Here is a 19,422-nt window from a genome sequence, read left to right as displayed (position 1 = left end):
GCAAACATTAAACACAAATAAAATGACCTTACCTTTCTGTAAACAAGTTGAAGTCAAATTAGGGAGATGGTGTAGCTTATTATACAAACAAGAAAATAATAATTATAAAAATACAGAACACTCAGCAAACTAATATGGCTGATAAGAGCCTTTCTGGAGCTTATATTGTCTAAAACAAAATAACTTTCACAGATGCTACAAAATATCATGACGTTAAACGTACAGCTTGGTTGCTGGTTCGAGCCCCGGCTGGGTCAGTTGGCATTTCTGTGTGGAGTTTGCATGTTCTCCACGTGTTTGCGTGGGTTTCCCCCACAAGCCCAAAAGCATGTGATACAGGTTAATTGAATAAGCTAAATTAGCCATAGCGTATGTATCTGAATGCAAGAGTGTATGGGTGTTTCCCAGTGTTGGGTTGCGGCTGGAAGGGCATCCGCTGCGTAAAAAAACATGTGCTGGATATGTTGGCGGTTCATTCCGCTGTGGCGACCCCAAATTAATAAAATGGACTAAGCTGAAAAAAAAATGGATTAATGAATGAATTATTATTATTAAGACAAAACTTTATTGACGATTTTTTTCCCACCAAACTCACCAACACATCACAGCCCTATTTTTGTCCCTTCCTAGATCCACCTTCAAAAGTTCACCATCCAGTACAGTACCACACAGCTCTCTGTCTCTTCTTTCTCTCTTCTATCTATCTATTAGCCAGACTGTAATATTGCAGCACGAACAATGACCTTTGCGGCTCAGAATAGTGATGGGTATCAGATTCCTGCTCTCTGCGATTCTGCCTCACAGGTGTACAGCGATCTCACTCTTTTACAATCATCACCATTCACATCTAATTCAAAGCTGTGCGTTTTCTCACTCGCACATGCTGTTCAAAAAGGATGAGCTATTGAGGCGGACAGTGGAGTGCTTTGACCTTTACAGTCCTGCATTAGCTGTCCCGCGTCACACACGCGCACACACACGCACACACACACACACACACACACACACACACACACACACACACACACACACCGGGTGTTCCTCTGGGTTGATGTATGAGGGCTGCTCGGGTGGCGCTGGGCCTGGACTAATATAAATGGCTTGTCTGGCTCACCGAGAGCGGAGTATCATCCTCTGACAGCTTTAATCTACAGCAAAATGATCAATGTTCTCTGCTACTTATTTTGAATGTCGGTAATTAAATACAGAGATAATGTCACAGATCTGTTTGAACAAGTTATGCAAATGCACGATGCACAAATTCTCTTGCCTTTTTTTTTTTGGCGATGCCTTGTTTGTTGTTGACACATGGAAAGATTGTTTTCCTTAAAGGGGGATTTTTTTTTTGGTGATTTTTCATTAGGGCTAATGAAATCTTCATTTAAGTAGGAATTTATCATTCGCTCACTTGTTCGAGCTCTTCATGTGACACAAACAATTATCTTAATTAAACCGAGCTGCACGCCAATAATCAATAATAATTTGGGGGCTAAATATCTTTAATCCCTCTATTAATGCAGCATGATTTACTTAGCAGCTAATAAACCTGGGCATTTTTCATAATAAGAGTTTTCCTGAGAACATGAATATTGGCATATGTGGCATATGCTTTTGTCTTTGCCAGGATAGTCCTAAATATTTGGCATATAAGCAAATCCAGTGTTAAGAATGTGACATTTGCAGTAAAATCTCAAAACATACATTCACATAGAAAGTATATGTTAGCATTTTATTGAAACATCTGTTTTTATTTCCGAAAACAACTAACCACAGGAATATGGGATCAGAAAAATATCAATATGTATTTTTTTATTTTTTTATTTTAAATGAGGAAAATAAACGTGTATGGATGTGACCCAACATACTTTGTAGAAATTCTGTGAATTAAACTGCACAACCCAAAAGAAATATTGCTAATCAAAAGGATAAGAGTTGGCTCACTATGAAACAATAATTATTGACTTTATTTTATTTAATATTTTTGCATTTATGAGGGAAAAGCTTGGTTATGGATGTGACACCTCTCTGTTATGGACGTGACGGATATGAAATTGCCATTTGTGTGATTTTGGTAAATCAAATATAATTGTTTGGAAACACTGAGAAACACAAAAGACATTTTTGAGTATTTTTTACAGTATTGTACAATACAAGCCTTCTCCAGAAAAAAAAAATTATTTTGGTTTCGCTATTTTGGTAAAATCATTATTTTTTTTTTCATGGTAAATTGCTTTTACAATGTTATATTTACAATGCTCTTTAAAAAAAAAAAAAACTCAATGTCTTACACTCTTTTTTTTCTTCTATAAACTATAAATTTCTGTCCATGTGAGTTGTTTCAACATTTTCCTGGATGTTGTTTAAAGTTGTCAGACTTTTGTTACAATAGCACAATTGTTACCAGGAGTGCTAACCACCGAGGCACCATGCTTCCAAATTCATTCATTCATTCGTTCATTCATTCATTTACTTTTCGGCTTAATCCCTTTATTAATCCGGGGTCGCCACAGCAAAATGAACTGCCAACTTATCCAGCACAGGTTTTACGCAGCGGATGCCGTTTCAGCTGCAACCCATCTCTGGGAAACATCCATACACACTCATTTATACACTACGGACAATTTAGCCCACCTAATTCACCTGTACTGCATGCCTTTGGACTGTGGGGGAAACCGGAGCACCCGGAGGAAACCCACGCGAATGTGGGGAGAACATGCAAACTCCACACAGAACGCCAACTGACCCAGCCGAAGCGAACCAGCGACTTTCTTGCTGTGAGGCAACAGCACTACCTACTGTGCCCCTTCGTCGCCGCTGCCAAATTCTTAAATTAAAAGTCTTAAAATGAAATTATACATACAATAACATTGACAAATAATGCTCATTTGATCAATATTTTAGGAACCGCATTGAATATTACCAGTATTGTATTCAACAAATTTTATTATTTATCATTTTATATTAAGTTATTTGAACATGGCTGTTTAAAATGGTCAGTGTTAGAAAATTGCGCTAACATTTTTTATGTAAATATTAAGAATAAGTGAACTGTTAAGTACAGTAAGGACTATCAATTAAAGGTGCTTCATAATAAATAATGGTGCTTTAAATAGTCATTGAAAGTACCTGAATCTGATGTCCATGAAAGTGTGGGAACCCTGTTTAATTCCATCGAATGTTTACATTTAATGTTTAACAGAAATGCACACAAACTTGCGAAACACTTATTTATTTATTTTTTATTACTTAAATTAAGATTTATTTTGATTAACATTAATGTGACTACCTTTGAAATGTTGATTCATTTTGAATGACAATTCAAGCTTTAATAGCAAATGCTGTAAAGTGGAAAAAAGACGAAAAAGTTGTGGACACAGCTGTTCTCCCTTTAATGGAATAACTCATACACTCAAATATTTTAAATATGCAAAAGCATCAGAGATTTCCAGAGTGCAGTTAACAGATTTACCCCTGACCTGATCATTGACTTTGACTCATTGGCACACCCTAGTGGTTGTTTCAATAGTATTTACATTTTCTAGGCCTCAAGCTGTAGGCTAAACATCTGCTCTCCAGGACATTAATAGTTAAAGAATATCTCACCAAGACGTGTTGCCAAAGTTTTCATCAAACTTTCTGGAAGTAAAGGAGAAGCGCAGTGGTGTCTCAGGAGGTCTAGCGATGATTAGAATCAGCCCTCGCATCCCACACAACAAAATGGCATCCAGCTCATCACCCCAGAGTTGTGCAAAGTAAACACACAACCGGCTAATTACATGTAAGTTGAGTTATTGCTCCATTTTTTTAATGACTTTGTAAGCAATATTTACATCCAAAATATTGCAGCTCTCAGCCAAAACCGGAGTTATGGGATTTTCAGAGGGGTGATGAGAGGTTTGGATGTGAATTAATTGGAAGAACAAGAAATGGAAGATTGAATAGAGAACGTTTAAAAGGTTATGAAGTGAATGTTTGCTTGTTTTTATGTAGCATTCTGTTCCTAATCAGCTTCCTATCCTCAGCTTGCTTTTAAGGGGACATATTATGATAAGCTGCCTTTTATGTGCTATAATCAGGTCAGAAATGTGCTGAAGATTTGTGTTAAAGTGTTATATATTTGCACAAAATCTATTTTACGAATGATTGCTTCACCAATGAGGGTCAGGCTAGCACATTTCTTTCTGAAAGATGGGTCAATACCAAAGCTTCATGCCCTAACTTCATATTCAGAACAAGTATTTCACTTTATATTTTGAGAATATTTCCAAATGGCCTTTCTGAATGTGATGTTAATGTTGTGTGGCTTAAATTGGATACAGAGACCAGAGCTGTCTTTAGATTCATTCTAAAAAATGCTGACCATTAGTGTAATTCAACACAGTTGAAACACAGTTATTATGCACTGTTTAGACTAATTACAGACGTTTCTTTGAAGTTGAGAGATTTATACTGATAATGAAATGTTTATTCACAATCATTGGAAAAAAAGAACAGTATGAGTTTAATCAACTTTAATTAACCACATAAATATATTCACTAACAGTTCACAAACATCCTGGTTTAGTCTAGAGGTTACTACTTCCTCTCTGTTATTGTTTGACTCTGATAGCGCAGATTTACACTGAACTTATTATCTAATTTTGATTGATACCTTGTGCAAGCCATATAGGTAAAATTCTAAATAAACTAAAAGTAAGCATAGGGTTCAAGATAGACTAGATAAGATATATAGGCCCGATCCCAATTCTACTCCTTAGCCCTTCCCCTTAGCCCTACGCCTTCAAGATAAAGAGAATTGGGACACCCCTACCCCTTCAAGTGAATGCACAAAATGAGGGGTAGGGGTGTCCCAATTCTCTTTAGCATAAAGACGTAGGGCCAAGGGGAAGGGGTAGGGAGCCCTTGAAAGAGAGATTTTCACTCGAAACCAAGGGGTAAGAAAATTTCCCAGAATACACCAGCCACAACGGCTGCATAGCTGCACCTGGAAGTCAGGAGATGCACAAATTAGTATTTTTTGTCATTGTTATGAATTTTTACGACAAACAAACATGTTTTTTAAACGCTAAAATAAATAAACGCTAAATTTGGCTATCTATAATCCCTAATAAAACTCCTGTATAGCAGTCCCACAACATTCTGACACTCAATGACACTGGAATACCCTGTCAGAAAAGTCTAGTGAGCATGAGCTTTTTACTGTGTCTGCTATAATGTTAATGTTGTTTTATTGTGTTTACATAGATGAATATGGCCACATTGTAAATGTACTGTTACGATCTTATTATACATTATATCATTATGATAACATTATATATGCCTTCAGTGATTTCCTGAAAATAAATACCAAAAAATAATGCAAATGGAATAACTACAGCAGTCGCAATCGTCTGATCTCATATCAAGCAAGAGATGACATATGATGATGTGTGCAGGTGCTGTAAGGGTGTCCCATTTCTTAGGGGTAAATTTTGAAGCCATACCCCTTCACACTCTGTATGAAGGGGCCAAGGGGAAGGATGGGGGTACAAAAATAGAAATGGGATTGGACCATAATATACATGACGTTATGAACTTTAAAAAACAAATATCTAATTATTTTCATTCGTAGCTGAAGTAAGGCGGCACAAATAAATCACAAGATAATCAAAATCACAGTTTAGCAGAAGCTGTAAAATTCTTGCACATCTTGTCAGAGAAACACCTCTTTGTACACTAGAAAATCTCTATCAAAACTCAGAGGGCAGTCTCATGCCAAAAATCCAAATATGTCGCATAAAATAGATACAACATGCATCCGAAATCTCCTACTACTCACGTAGGTACTACATTTGAATTTGAATTAACTACGCAATTGTTAGAAAAGTATGTTCTATATCTAATGCAATCTCATGGCAATTCGTAACTTTTTGATTTAGTGGTGAATTCATATGAATGTGTACGATCTCATTCATACAATTTAGTACGATTTGCTTATCCCAAATTGATGGTTGGGTTTAGGGGCGGGGTTGGGTGCCACGCCTTCTTTTTTAAATCATATATTTTCGTACGACTGAACTCATACGAATTGTTACGAATTAGCCACTAAACTGACAAAGCAAAAAAAGTTATGTTTCCTTGTGAAATCAGGCCGTCTATACCAGTGTTTTTCCACGTTCTGAACGACCACCAACACTGCATGTTTTGAACGTCTCCTTTGTCTGTCACACCCATTTCAGGTCTTTCAGTCTCTGCTAATGAGCTGATGATCTGAATCAGGTGTGTTTGGTTAAGGAGACTTGGAAATTTACAGAGCTGGTGGTGCTTCAGGTATGTGGTTGAGAACCATTGTTCTATATAGTATGAATATAAGGTAATATGAATGGAATTTAATGTTTACATCCGCCGTTTGTCATCACGACGTGACCATTCAGACGTCGCTTCATTCACATTCATGAATTCTCTCACGTGACATCATGGGATAACGTAGCATACATTAGATGTGCATTTTAGAATCTCAGTGAAATTAGTAGCTTACTGTTTTTCGAATACTATAAACTTGGCTTGCATACTGGTTTTAATATACTACATAGTAGGGAAGTATGCGATTTTGAACGCAGCCACACTCTCAGAAATAAAGGTACACAAGCTGTCACTGGGGTGGTACCTTTTTAAAAAGTACACATTTGTACTTGAAGGGTCCATATTGGTACCTCAAATGTATATATCAGTACCTAAAAATTTTAAAAGGAACACTTTTGTACTTTTTAGGTACTAATATGTACCCTTGAGGTATTAATATGGACCTTTTAGGTACAAATTTTTACCTTTCGAAAAGGTACCAACCCAGTGACAGCTCGTGTACTTTTATTTCTGAGACTGCACAATAAATTAAACAGAGCAAAGGACTGAACTGTTTTATTGTTTTATTTTTTTTTTAGATGAGTTTGTAGTAAAACTGTTATTAAATGTGGTGTTTACTCAAGCTTTCGGATGTAGCAGCAATCAGAGCCACAGCTCACTGAGAAGTGACACTAACAGCTGTCAAATTGCAGTATTAAATTGTCACAATTGTTTGCGTAGCTTGTTAGTGAACAATGGCTCTCAGTATTTACTAGATTACACAACCAGTTTAACTGACAAAATGCACATGAAAATCACCTTTTGATTAATCGTGCAGCTTTAAACTGGGGGGTAAAAATAGTATTAACTTTGAAGGCTACAGCATAGCAACGTACTGTAGGACATAACAATAAACACAATTCATTTGGACAAAGCAGTAAACGTTTAGCCAACTTAACCATAGAAACCAATAATTCAGGAAAAAGAGCAACTAAATAAAGACATACAGTTGAATCATGTGGTTTAGGGCTCTAAAACACCACATGGAAGACAAAATAAAACTTTGCAGAGCCATAACATGCTGCACACAAATCCAATGCAAATCAAGAGTAAGGCTTAACTCCATTACACGCCATTTCTGACTTTTTGGCTACATGAGATTGACTTGTTTAGGTGATTCTGGATTGTCAAAATAGCATATAAAGGCTCTGTCCTCTTCTGTAAAGCAGCACCTCATTTGCATTTAAAGGGACACATCCAAATAGAGGCTAATTTGACAATTTATAATAAAGGATCGGTGGGGTATTTTCATCTGAATTGTTACTGACAATTTCTGGGAATACCAGAGATTTATTTTACATCTAATGAAAAGCGGCATAATATGTCCCCTTTATTGAGCTTGCCAAACATGTCTGCTGTGCGTGCTCATGTATCTGTTTACCCTTTCGATGCATCTTCTGTCACTTAGCGTGATTACCACCCACTAGCCGAATGACCATGGAGTGGCCAGTATTTAGCACAGTCTCTGTGACAACCGCGCTTAACCTTCATCTGTAACCCCTCTCTGGGATAAACAGCCTTTCCATTTGCATTTCCAATCCAGTCCTCTCAATCCACACCTCATCTCCTTTGACGAGTCTTAAGGAAGTGGCTCCCGTGCGGGGTTCATTTGTTTTGGTCTGTTTTGACTTTGTGCTACTGGCAGGCTGATTGAATTCAGTTTTGTTAAACTGTCTCCCCTTATCTGTTGCCATCACACGATCTGATTGCTTTCTTCCCTTCTGCTTTAAGTGACAGGGCTGTTTAGAGGTGCCTGACAACTGAGGCATGCAAATTAGCACTTGATGGCGTCTTAAAGTCATGTCACATTTCGCATTAATATATTTATTTATCTGCAGCTCCAGCCTATTCATGCTTTCTGCTTAGCTCCGCAGGGTAGCCAGCTGTGGGGTGTTATTTTAGTTTTCTTTATCTTAGGGAGTTGCTGCAAAAATATTGCTCTGGCTCTTAAAAGGAGAGTTTGTCTAAAAAATAAAATGCTTAATATCTTACTCATCCTCAGGGGCCATTTACATAACACTGTTTAAAAGTATCAACAATGTTTTGAGCCTTGAAAGTTTTGAAAGCATATTTTAAAGTGCATATTTTTTGAAATTGCCACTATTGCCATTTCTCAAAACATAATTTTGGGCAAACTTTAAGGTTATACATATGCATATACATATTGCATGTTCAGTTTGTAAACAGTAAATAAAGATAGACAACACATCTCTACTGTACTTCTTCCACTCTAGACATGTGAAATGAAGTGACAATTCCAATAAAGGCCAATAAATAGCATGCAATTCTGGTTGGCGCCAGTGGTGTAGCGGTTAGTGCGCACACACATGCACTCCAGTGTTCACGGTGACCCGAGTTCGATTCTGCCTCGCAGTCCTATGCCGATCCTTCCCCTCTCTCTGCTCCCCAGGCTTTCCTGCCAGTTCTCTCTACTTTCCTATCTAATAAAGGTCAAAACCCTGAAAATAAAAATAATTATTAAAAAGAAGCATGCAATTCTGACTACATGAGTCATTTTAAAGTAACAGATGTTTCAGTCCCTCCAGGATTTCGTGGGGCTTTTTTTCTGAATTTTGCGGCCTAAAATCTTGAAATTTGCAGCAATATTTGCAGCCTTATTTTGTGTTGATTTACTGTAAAAAATTATACCACAGACAAAAGTGTTTATTATATATTTTCTTTATTAGTCCTAGACCCAGACACTAGGTTCTGTAACTTCAATTTAAAGGATACTGTATGTTTTTAAAAAATCCTATATCCATGTGAGAAGACTGATAAATAATCAAATCAAATATAAATGTAAAATGAATATCTGAACATACTTCAGCACAAAAAGAACTACCTTAAAGGATGGATAGTATATGTGTGAGGAAAGAACATATTTGAAATAATTATAATTCTTTTTTTTTACAATTTTGGCTCAATAGCCATTTGTTTACATGGAGAAGGCTGTATTGATCACTTCAAGTACTGCTTTTGAGGGCAGTTGATACAGAAATCTTTGGTATCTTTTGATTAATGTACTGGTTGCTCTTTTCTGTATTGAGGAATTAGAACAAAAACACCATGAAATGAGTGAATTATATATTCTTTAAAGTAGTTTTGTGTCATGATTAGACTAACATTAATTTGCTATTCAGTGAATAGAATAAATATTCCTTACACTCTCGGAAAAGAAGGACCGAGAGCTCTTACTGGGGTGGTAACTTTTCAAAGGGTACACATTTGTAACTAACGGGTCCTTATTAATACCTCAAGGGTAGATAGTAATATCTTAAATGTACAAAAGTGTACCTCTTGGAATTTTTAGGTACTAGTATATACCTTAGTGATACCAATATGGACCCTTTAAGTACAAATATGTACGTTTTAAAAAGGTACCACCCCAGTGACAGCTCTCGTACCTTTATTTCTGAGAATGTAGAATTGAAGTGACAGTTCACCCATCATGTACTTTCCATTTACTTGTTTGCAAACCTGTTTGAGTTTCTTTCTCCTGTTGAACACAAAAGAAGATAGTCTGAAGAAAGATGGAAACCTGTAGCCATTGACTTCCATTATGTTGTTTTTCCTACTATGGAAGTGGAACATTTACATGATTTCAGCTTTCTTCAGAATATCTTCTTTTGTGTTCAACAGAAGAAAGTAACTGGTTTATAACCACTTGAGGGAGAGAAACTAGTGAGTACATTTTCATTTTTGGAGGAACTATCCCTTCAACCCTGTTTACCTACACTATAAAAAATATTATATGAACAATTAGTCATGACACCATATGTTTTTAGTTAATTGTAACTAATTAAAACAGTTAATCATGTTCTAACTTAATTGTATAAGTTATGCAAGCAGTTTTAAGTCAGTTTAACATAATATAAGTTCAATAGACTCATAAAGTTAATTTGATTCAGCTTAGAAATTTAAGGCAACCAGGATTATTTTACAGTGTAGAAATTGGAATTAAACTTGAGCCCTTCCCTGACAAAAGTGACCAACACCTGTAGTGGAACATTTTTTTACTGAAAATCATTCTAATTTAGTTTTTGTTTAATAATATTTTATCTTTTTGATTTGTCATTTTGAGTGGGTTTTGTTTTAAAAGAAATATTTGTGCAGTAATTAATACCATTTTTTTAATTTTACTTTTTTATTAATTCAGCATTTCTAGTTAGAATAGAGACTCATTCTAATCCAAGTTCGGAGAGCCAGATTAGCGCCATCTACTTGTAAAGATTTGCAATGGCATGATGTCACCTCTAGGATACCTGGATAGCTTTGTATAGAGCAGTGGTGCCCAGACTTTTTCCTATGAAGAGCCCAAAATCAAATTGATTGAGGGTGATGAGTTAGAGGTAAATATACTAAATTGTATTACATTAAAATTGTCATGGTAATTTCCTAATTTATTTATATAAAAAACTATAGAAATAAAATACTTGAATATTAATAATAATTATACATTTGTGTACATTTTATAATGAACATTTTATGATAAAAACCATGAACAATCCTATTTAAACGCAATGGAGTTCAATGCCGTATACACATTAAAGCTGTCAAGTGTCAGTATTTACATTTTTTAAAATCTTGATTTATTCACAACATTTAATAGAAACATTTGATTTCAGTTAGCTTTTTTGTACCTCAACAAATAAACAAACAAATGGTTATAATAAATTAGAAATGAGACCCTCTGTTAAAGGCATTCCCCATTCCCCATCATTCTTACTCTCTTCTCAGATGGGATGTCCCTAGTTTGGGCAACTCTGCAATAGAGCAACTTGTTGCTTCAGACAATTAAATCTTTTTTTTTGATGGAATAATTTATTCTATATTTAAATTTTAAAGACTATTAGATCTTAAAGACTATTTTTGCCAAGATTTGAAACATTAGTTTTGCATTAAACTAACCTAAACATTTTATAGGGAATAGAATGCAAGGAAGCATTTTATTACACAATTTTTAAATTCAGGATGTGAAGGGCTCAGCAGTAGAGTTTTTAGTCATGGGTGTAATTAGAATTTCCTGTCATACAGTAGTATATTTTTGTGTTTGTGTGTGTGTGTGTGTATGTTTATTTCAGTCTTGTTGTTTTAGTGTTTTAGAGTAGACCTCTTCACAACTGTGAGCTTTTCCTACATTTTGAGTTTGAGTTCGGATCGGATTATACAGACAGTATACATGTACTCAAAACTTTCTTCTGTATAACATATAAAGTGTCTGTAGGTGTGTGTGTGTGTGTGCATTAAAGTGTGTCTGTGTGTACATGGATGTGTCAATATGCATATTTTATTGTTAAATACGGCCACCTCGTCACTGCTGTATACTGTTTTCAGCGTTGTGGTTGATTTGTAGATTATACACACAGAAATACTCAGGTATTTTGTGTTTTTGTGAATTTCTCATTCATTTGCTATGGGTCATTCACTTTTTTGACAGTATTTATGACTACCTTGACTGCTCGAAACTTGCCCTACTTTTTTTTGTCTGTTTACACTCCAAATTCCAAAAAGGTCACCAAGTTTCAGACATTGTGATGAAACTGTGATTTTTTTTTAAATTCAAAATGGAACATTTTTGGTCAGAAGTGATGGAGGTGAAGCAGATGGTTAAGAAAGTAATGTGGGTTTAGACAGCAAAATGAGGGTCAGTGCTGTAAATGATGACTCAAATTTCATTTTTGGATGAACTTTGCCCTTTAATGGTATGCAGTTTTGCTTTGGGTCAAGCGGTCATGGTCTGTAGCTTCCATTTCTGTGGCAGTGGCAGCTCTTATCATATGGTGATCTCATCCAGAGAGGGGATTTGGACCAAGCATGTGTAACATGAAAACAGGCAATCTCATGAAGCACACACTACGCGGGAAGGAGAGGGGGGAGAAAAAAACACTTTCACACTCTGCTGGATATTCACACCCACTCTAGCTGTGTTTTGCCACCTGTTCTTCATTGTGCACTCATGTAAGTGTGAGATTGTGGGTTTAGATGATGCAGGACTGCATCTTTGCTTTAAGGAAATGGACAGTAGTGCCATTTTTCTACAAGATTTTTTTTTTCATTTTGTCCACTGTCCCTACTAGTGATCAGGTTTTTCAATGACTAACTAATGTTAGAAGAGCAGAATGATACAGATGTGTTTACCTTTTGTATTATCAGGATTTTTAACTACAGTGATGTCTAAACGTCTTCTGTTTCTTATTATTTTAATTTCATTTTAAGCATTTATGTTGATAATTATATTACAGTAATAATACTTTTTAAAAAACTCAATAAAATTCAATATTAAAAATTCTATAAAAAATGTGTCACAAACTACAATCAGTCTTGTAATTGGTGCATCATAGATGGATAAATGGATGGATGTGTATATACACAGATAATTGGACAAATGGACAGATTGTGTAACAAGTTGGATGGATGGATGGATGGATGAATGGATAGATCAACAGATGTACAGATTCATAAATTATTGGATAAATTTGGTGGTTGGGTGATGAATGGATGGACAGACAGATATTAAAATAGTTGGACAGGTACAGTAGATAGCAAGTTTTGATGGATGGATGGACAGATAAACAAATAGTTGGACATGTACTGTACATAACAGAATTTTTGATGGATGGATGATAGACAGACAGATGGATTGATATATAATTTGATAAACAGTTAGTTATATCGATTCAGAAATTAAATGCATGGATGGATGGATAGACATAAACACAAATAGGTGGACATGTAGTTTTTTTGAATAGATGAATGGGCAGAAAGATGAGATAGATAGATAGATAGATAGATAGATAGATAGATAGATAGATAGATAGATAGATAGATAGATAGATAGATAGATAGATAGATGGATGGATGGATGGATGGATGGATGGATGGATGGATGGATGGATGGATGGATGGATGGATGGATAAACAGATTCAGAAATTATTGGATATAAGATTTGGTGGATAGGTGATGAATGGATGGACAGACAGATATTCAATTAGTTGGACAGGTACAGTGGATAGAAGTTTTGATGGATGGATAGACAGATGAACAAACAGATGGATTGATATATAATTGGATAAACAGATAGTCAGACAGATTCAAAAGTTATAGAGATGGATGGACAGACAAACAAATAGTTGGACAGGTAGAATTTTTAGATGGATGGATGGATGGATGGATGGATGGATGGATGGATAGATAGATAGCTAAACAGACAGACAGAGACAGACAGAAGGACAGACAGAAGGACAGACAAAAAGATGAACAGAAACACAGATAATTTTGATGGATGGATGGGTGGACGAATAAAAGGACGGATAATATTTCTGTATTTTCAGCCTGGTTGGAATATTACCAGCCATAACCTCAAACATTCCTATCGTTTAATCTCCACCTTCATGTCTCTCTCTTTGTCTCTCTGCAGTCCAAAGTCAGAATCTCATAGCGGACAACGTCTCAGTAGTGGAAGGAGAGACAGCCACCATAAGCTGTCGAGTGAAAAACAATGACGACTCCGTCATCCAGCTCCTCAACCCCAACAGACAGACCATCTACTTCAAAGACGTCAGACGTGAGTATACATTCTCATACAGTTTACACTCAAACAGTCCGCCCGCCCCCAGTGAAGCGGAAGTGGTAATGCATCAGAGTAATCCGCTGTGCTTTTGAGGGCAGTCGATACAGAGACCCGGCTGGCTAGTGAGGGCATTTTTTTTTCTCCCTCGGTGATCTGCCTTGCTCTCGTGTGATCCGTTTTACCCAAGACTGCTCTGATATTTTCCTACAGCTGCACTGTGTAATTATAGCAGAGTCTTTCTAAAGGGTTTCATCGCTCCCACCCTTCAATGAAATATTGCACCCGCCGGTCCCATGTCATATGCAGAAAAGCACTTTGATGATGGCATTTTCTTTGCACAAAAGTTACGGTGGGAAACATTCTTAGGTAGCTCTAGTGTTTTGGAGTTCAGTTCGAGTTCAATCCGGCACGTATCAGCTGGTGTCAATGGACATGACGCCTGTCTCTGCAATACTGTCTCCTGGAAAGGTCTGTCCTTTTTATTTCAAGGCTTTTCTCTGAAATAATGATAAGCTTCGCTGAGGTGCCAGACCGAGTCATTTTCATCTCCTTGGCCATAAACGGCAACGAACGTCCCATTGAATGGGAGAGCCAGCCGTCAGTCGCCCGAGGGACTGTCCTCATCAAGTAACGGTTAAAGTAATTGTGTGCCCGGTCCTCTCAGAGTTTGGATTAAGGTCTTCTGAACCGTCATTTTATCTCTCAGCTTCCAATCATTAGCAAGGCTCAGACTCAAGGTTTTTTGGTCCGTGCAAGGCTGTAATTATCGCCCGTCTTCTTAATAAAACTTTGATGGGCTCTTCTCAAAGTAACCGTGGCCGGTAATCAAAATTGATTGCTGCCATTTAGGAGAAGCAGCATGTGTCCTGGAGCCGCTAGGATTAAACCTGAGAAAACAATACAAATGAGATTCGGAAGAGGAGCACAGGAGCAAAGGAAAGGAAATGAGACGGCGTGCGAGCTTGGGAAAGAGAGGGAGAACGGATAATAGAGGCAGCTCTCGGACATTCATACACAAAGGAAGTTGTTGCCAGTGGTTGATCAAGGCTCATTCTTCAGGTTCACGTTGTTCATTGCCTGGGTTTGGTGGATTGCAAATTAGCGAAATAAGAATGTTTATTTTTCAAATGTTATTCATTATAATTGCTGTAATGTATTTATATATTTAAGCATGATATTAGTTATAGAATCAAATAATAATAATAATAGTTATTCATTACATTTATATATTGCATTTCTGGACACTCACTTTACACATTTTTTGGAGGGGATTTCCTCCTCCACCACTAGTGTGCAGCATCCACCTGGAAGACGTGACCATAGCCATATTGTGCCAGACTGCAGACCACACACCAGCTGATTGGTTGAGAGGAGACAGAGTGATGAAGCCAATTATGATATGGGGGTGGTTAGAAGACCATGATAGACAGAGGCCAGTGGGCAAATTTGCCTAGGATACCGGGGTTAAACCCCTACTATTTTTAAAGGACATCTTGAGATTTTTAACGACCAAAGAGAGGCAGGACCCCTGGGTTTTACGTGTCATCCAAAAGACGATGTTCACTGAGCAGTATAGAGTCCCCATCAATATACTGGGGCATTAGGACCCACAAGGACCGCAGGTTGAGTGCCCCCTGCTGGTCTCACCAATGCGGTTATATTTTGTTATATATTTTGTTATGCATTTTAACAAAAGTTTACTATATGTTTTGCATGTTCATCTTTTGCATAGTATTAATAAGACCTTTATAAATATTAATAATAATAATCAAAATAATAAATGTATTTTTATATAACATCTCAAACCACTTTACACTTAAAAGATACCTGGATAAAACAATAATGTATAACAGTAAAAGTGTAACTGGTCAAATCATTCATTCATTCATTTTCCTTTTGTACTTTTTATGTAGCAGATGCCCTTCCAGCCGCAACCCAGTACTGGGAAACACCTATACACTCTCACATTCACTACAGTCATTTTAGTTCATCCAATTCACCTATACGGCATGTCTTTGGACTGTGGGAGAAACAGGAGCACCCGGAGGAAACCCATGCGAACATGGGGAGAACATGCAAACTCCACACAAAAATGCCAATTGGAAAAAGTGCTAACCACTGTGCCATTGTGCCAGCTCAGTCAAAACATTTCAAAAACAGTGGTCCCTCGTTATTCCCTGGATTTACGTTCTAAAAATAACCCGCAATAGGCTAAATCTGCGAAGTAGTCCGCTTTATTACAATTATTATAGATGTTTTAAGGCTGAAAAAACCCTCTCTACACACTTTATACACTTTTCTCAAACAGACATTAACATTTTCACACTTTTCTTTCTCTTTTAAACACTCTCAAAGTTCAAACATTCACAGAAAATAAGCCCAGTATTATAGAATGAAACCAAAGATCAAAACCATTTGATCTTCATATAATTATTTCATAATGGCGCCCTACAGCGGTGTAATTCTACCTTCCTTTAGCATTGACAGAAGTTCAACTTTTGTGCGATGGTTAGCATCTTCCTCTGCCTATTGGGTGCTACCGCAGGTGCCTTGATGGTGCAGAACGTTTCGTCAACATTGTGGGGAGAAAACTTGCAAGCATACAGTACAGCATACAGAGTCACACTGCTAGCAATCGAAGATTTATGTAAGTTTGGCAAGCTGAACGCATTCTGTACTGTACAGGAGACACAGCATGGAGAAGATTCATTGACAATGCTCTACAGCCAATCAGGGCGCAAAACACAATGCGCTAATCAGGACGCAGAACACAATGCACTGTAGAAAATAAAGCATTTCAAATTGCGCGTAAACAATTCACGAAACTGCGAGACCATGAAAAGTTAACCACATTATAGCAAGGGACCACTGTACTAAAACACGCACTAACAATGCAAACCTCATAGATAGATGAGTCTTAAAAAGTGTGGTTTTATAGGTGATTTAAACACCTTTCAAGATTCTGCATGTCTTATTTTATAGGAGGTGAAATTGAAAGGAATGTTAACAATTAAACACATTTTTGACCTGCAATTATTATTGTTCTAAATATACTCAATAGCTATTTCTTGTATATAAACTATCATTAAATATCATTCAGTAAGCTGTTAAACCTTATTTAGTTGTACATCTATGCATCTATTTTTATTGTTTGTTTTTTGATGCTTGAAACAAAACGTTATATCTGTGTTTGACCCATATTAGACATTCAAATGTCCTTAATAGCAAAATCCATAACAAAAAAACTGTTTATACATCCTTACTGTTCACATTGTGAACAAAGCATGGTGTGGCACACTGAAATATAGAGTATATTTTATTACAGCCACAGAAGCCTTTAAAAAGAGAGCTTAAAAAAGTGGACTTTCGAATTTGGACTAAATTTAGACATTTTATATTACTAAGGTGGTTGCAAAGTTGGAAAGGCTCTTTTGAGCTCCTGGCTTTTCAGTAAGTGAAGGAAATGTGAAGATAAAAAAGGAAGCTGTGAGGATCTTTGGCAGTCTTCAGCGCTGGTTCAGCAGGAGGCGTTAACTGCTGTGGAGTTTCTAAAGCACCTCCTACTCTTTACACACCTCTTACCTAGTGCGAGCAGAAAGCAACATTTATTTATTTAATACAGTTATTCAGTAAAGGCCGTTTCACATGACTCAACGTTAGCATCATGTACTTTTTTGACCTCCATGACAAAGACATTCAATCTAGTGTCATGGAATAAAGTTGATCCAGGTTGATTTATGAGGTTCTTTTTTATTTTAAAACATTAAAATTAGACTTGCGTGCAAAGTTGAAGCTGTTATTGCAAAGACAGGCGTTTTATGTGTCACACAGATTGTCTGGTGATCACTGGCTGCTCTTTAAAAGGTCAGTGTCAAATGAGGTCAAAGGTTCAGAGTTTGAACTTTAGAAGTGGTATTACAACTATATTTGATGATAACTTCACTTCATTGAGTTTTATATATTGGTGAAAGGGCTTTAAAGGAATGGTTCGCACACACAAAATATGCTGTTACTATAATTTACACTTCATTCAAGATAGGGCTGCATGATATAGCGTTTCAGCATCGATATCGCAGTGTGCGCACACACAATAGACACATCACAAGTCATGCAATGCTGAGTCTGAATTGTAGTTGAACAGGAGCCACAGAAGTGTATTTAATCACTGTATTTATATGGAATAAATACATTTTTATGGAAATGTATACATTTAAACGGAATTTATGCAAAAAATATATTATTTTTGTCATGTTTCTAGTCCAAATAGCTACATTTCAAAGCAAAATCGAGATTATGAATGATAATAATGGAAAACCCTTAATTTTGACTTATTTCTTCTCAAGTTGAAAACAAAACAAAAGTTTTACTTAATCTTGAATTTTTAGATATTTGGACTAGAAACGAGACAAAGCTAAATTTATAAGCATTTCAAAGCATTTATTGTATTGCGATTATTCAATTTCTTTACATGAATACTGTTAGGAAAAATATATATCGCATATATATCAGATATTTCTTCGTCAGCTGAGTAGGTTTAACCTCCCAAAGGAGCTGCTGAAACAGTTCTACACCTCCATCATTGAATCAGTCATCTGCACATCAATAACTGTCTGGTTTAGCTCAGCTACTAAATACGACCTCCAAAGACTACGTCGAATAGTTCGGACTGCTGAGCGAATCACTGGTACAACCCTTCCTACTCCCCAAGAAACTGTACTTATCCAGAGCGAGCAGAACGGCTGCCAAAATCACTTTGGACCCCTCACACCCAGCACACTGCCTCTTTGAACTGTTACCTTCTGGTCGACGCTACAGAGCACTGCGCACCAGAACAGCCCGACACAGAAACAGTTTCTTCCCTCAGGCAATGCATCTCATGAACACTTGATGATAATAATTGTGGAACCAACATCACTACTTGCCATACACTTTTATACACATATACACATATTCAACCACACACTTACATGCCAATTTGCACATAACAGCTGCACATATAACGTTGTATATAGTAATAAACATGTACATACACTTGTCAATCTGTATATTTGCACTCACTACTTACTTCTGTTTTAAAAAATATATATTTATTATCTGTTTTTTGTCCTGTCTCTGTTATCCTGTTGCACTGTAGAAGCTCTGTCACGAAAACAAATTCCTCGTATGTGTGAACATACCTGGCAATAAAGCTCTTTCTGATTCTGATATTTCCAATATCGTGCAGCCCTAATTCAAGATGTTGGTGACTTTTTTCCTCAATAGAACATTAAACCGTTTTGTTTAGTTTTGTTTTTTAAACCGTGGTCCTTGGTTGCCAGTCAAACTCGACCAACACTTTGAGGGTCCAAAAAACAAATACAAATGCTAAACGAAACAAAATAAATACCTGTTATTCCTGGTGATTCATTGATTGTCACAAAATGACGCATGCATGACGCAAACTCACTGTTTGTTGTCAACAGAGAGGAAA

At 36.6% G+C, this 19,422-nt stretch overlaps 1 protein-coding gene across 4 annotated transcripts in view; it reads left to right on the top strand.

Moving 5' to 3' along the window:
• The window catches only part of cadm1a (cell adhesion molecule 1a), a 508,053-nt gene that overhangs the window by 359,954 nt on the left and 128,677 nt on the right, over positions 1–19,422 (top strand). For all 4 annotated transcript variants that reach the window (XM_056446059.1, XM_056446061.1, XM_056446060.1 and 1 more), the window contains one exon: positions 13,800–13,946. In XM_056446059.1, the coding sequence (XP_056302034.1) occupies positions 13,800–13,946 (147 nt within the window). The remainder of the gene's footprint in view (positions 1–13,799; positions 13,947–19,422) is intronic.

The sequence above is a fragment of the Danio aesculapii genome, chromosome 21, assembly GCF_903798145.1.
Source record: "Danio aesculapii chromosome 21, fDanAes4.1, whole genome shotgun sequence".
NCBI lineage: Eukaryota > Metazoa > Chordata > Actinopteri > Cypriniformes > Danionidae > Danio > Danio aesculapii.
The sequence above is the reverse complement of the archived record's forward strand: the minus strand, read 5'-3'. Positions and strand labels throughout refer to the sequence as shown.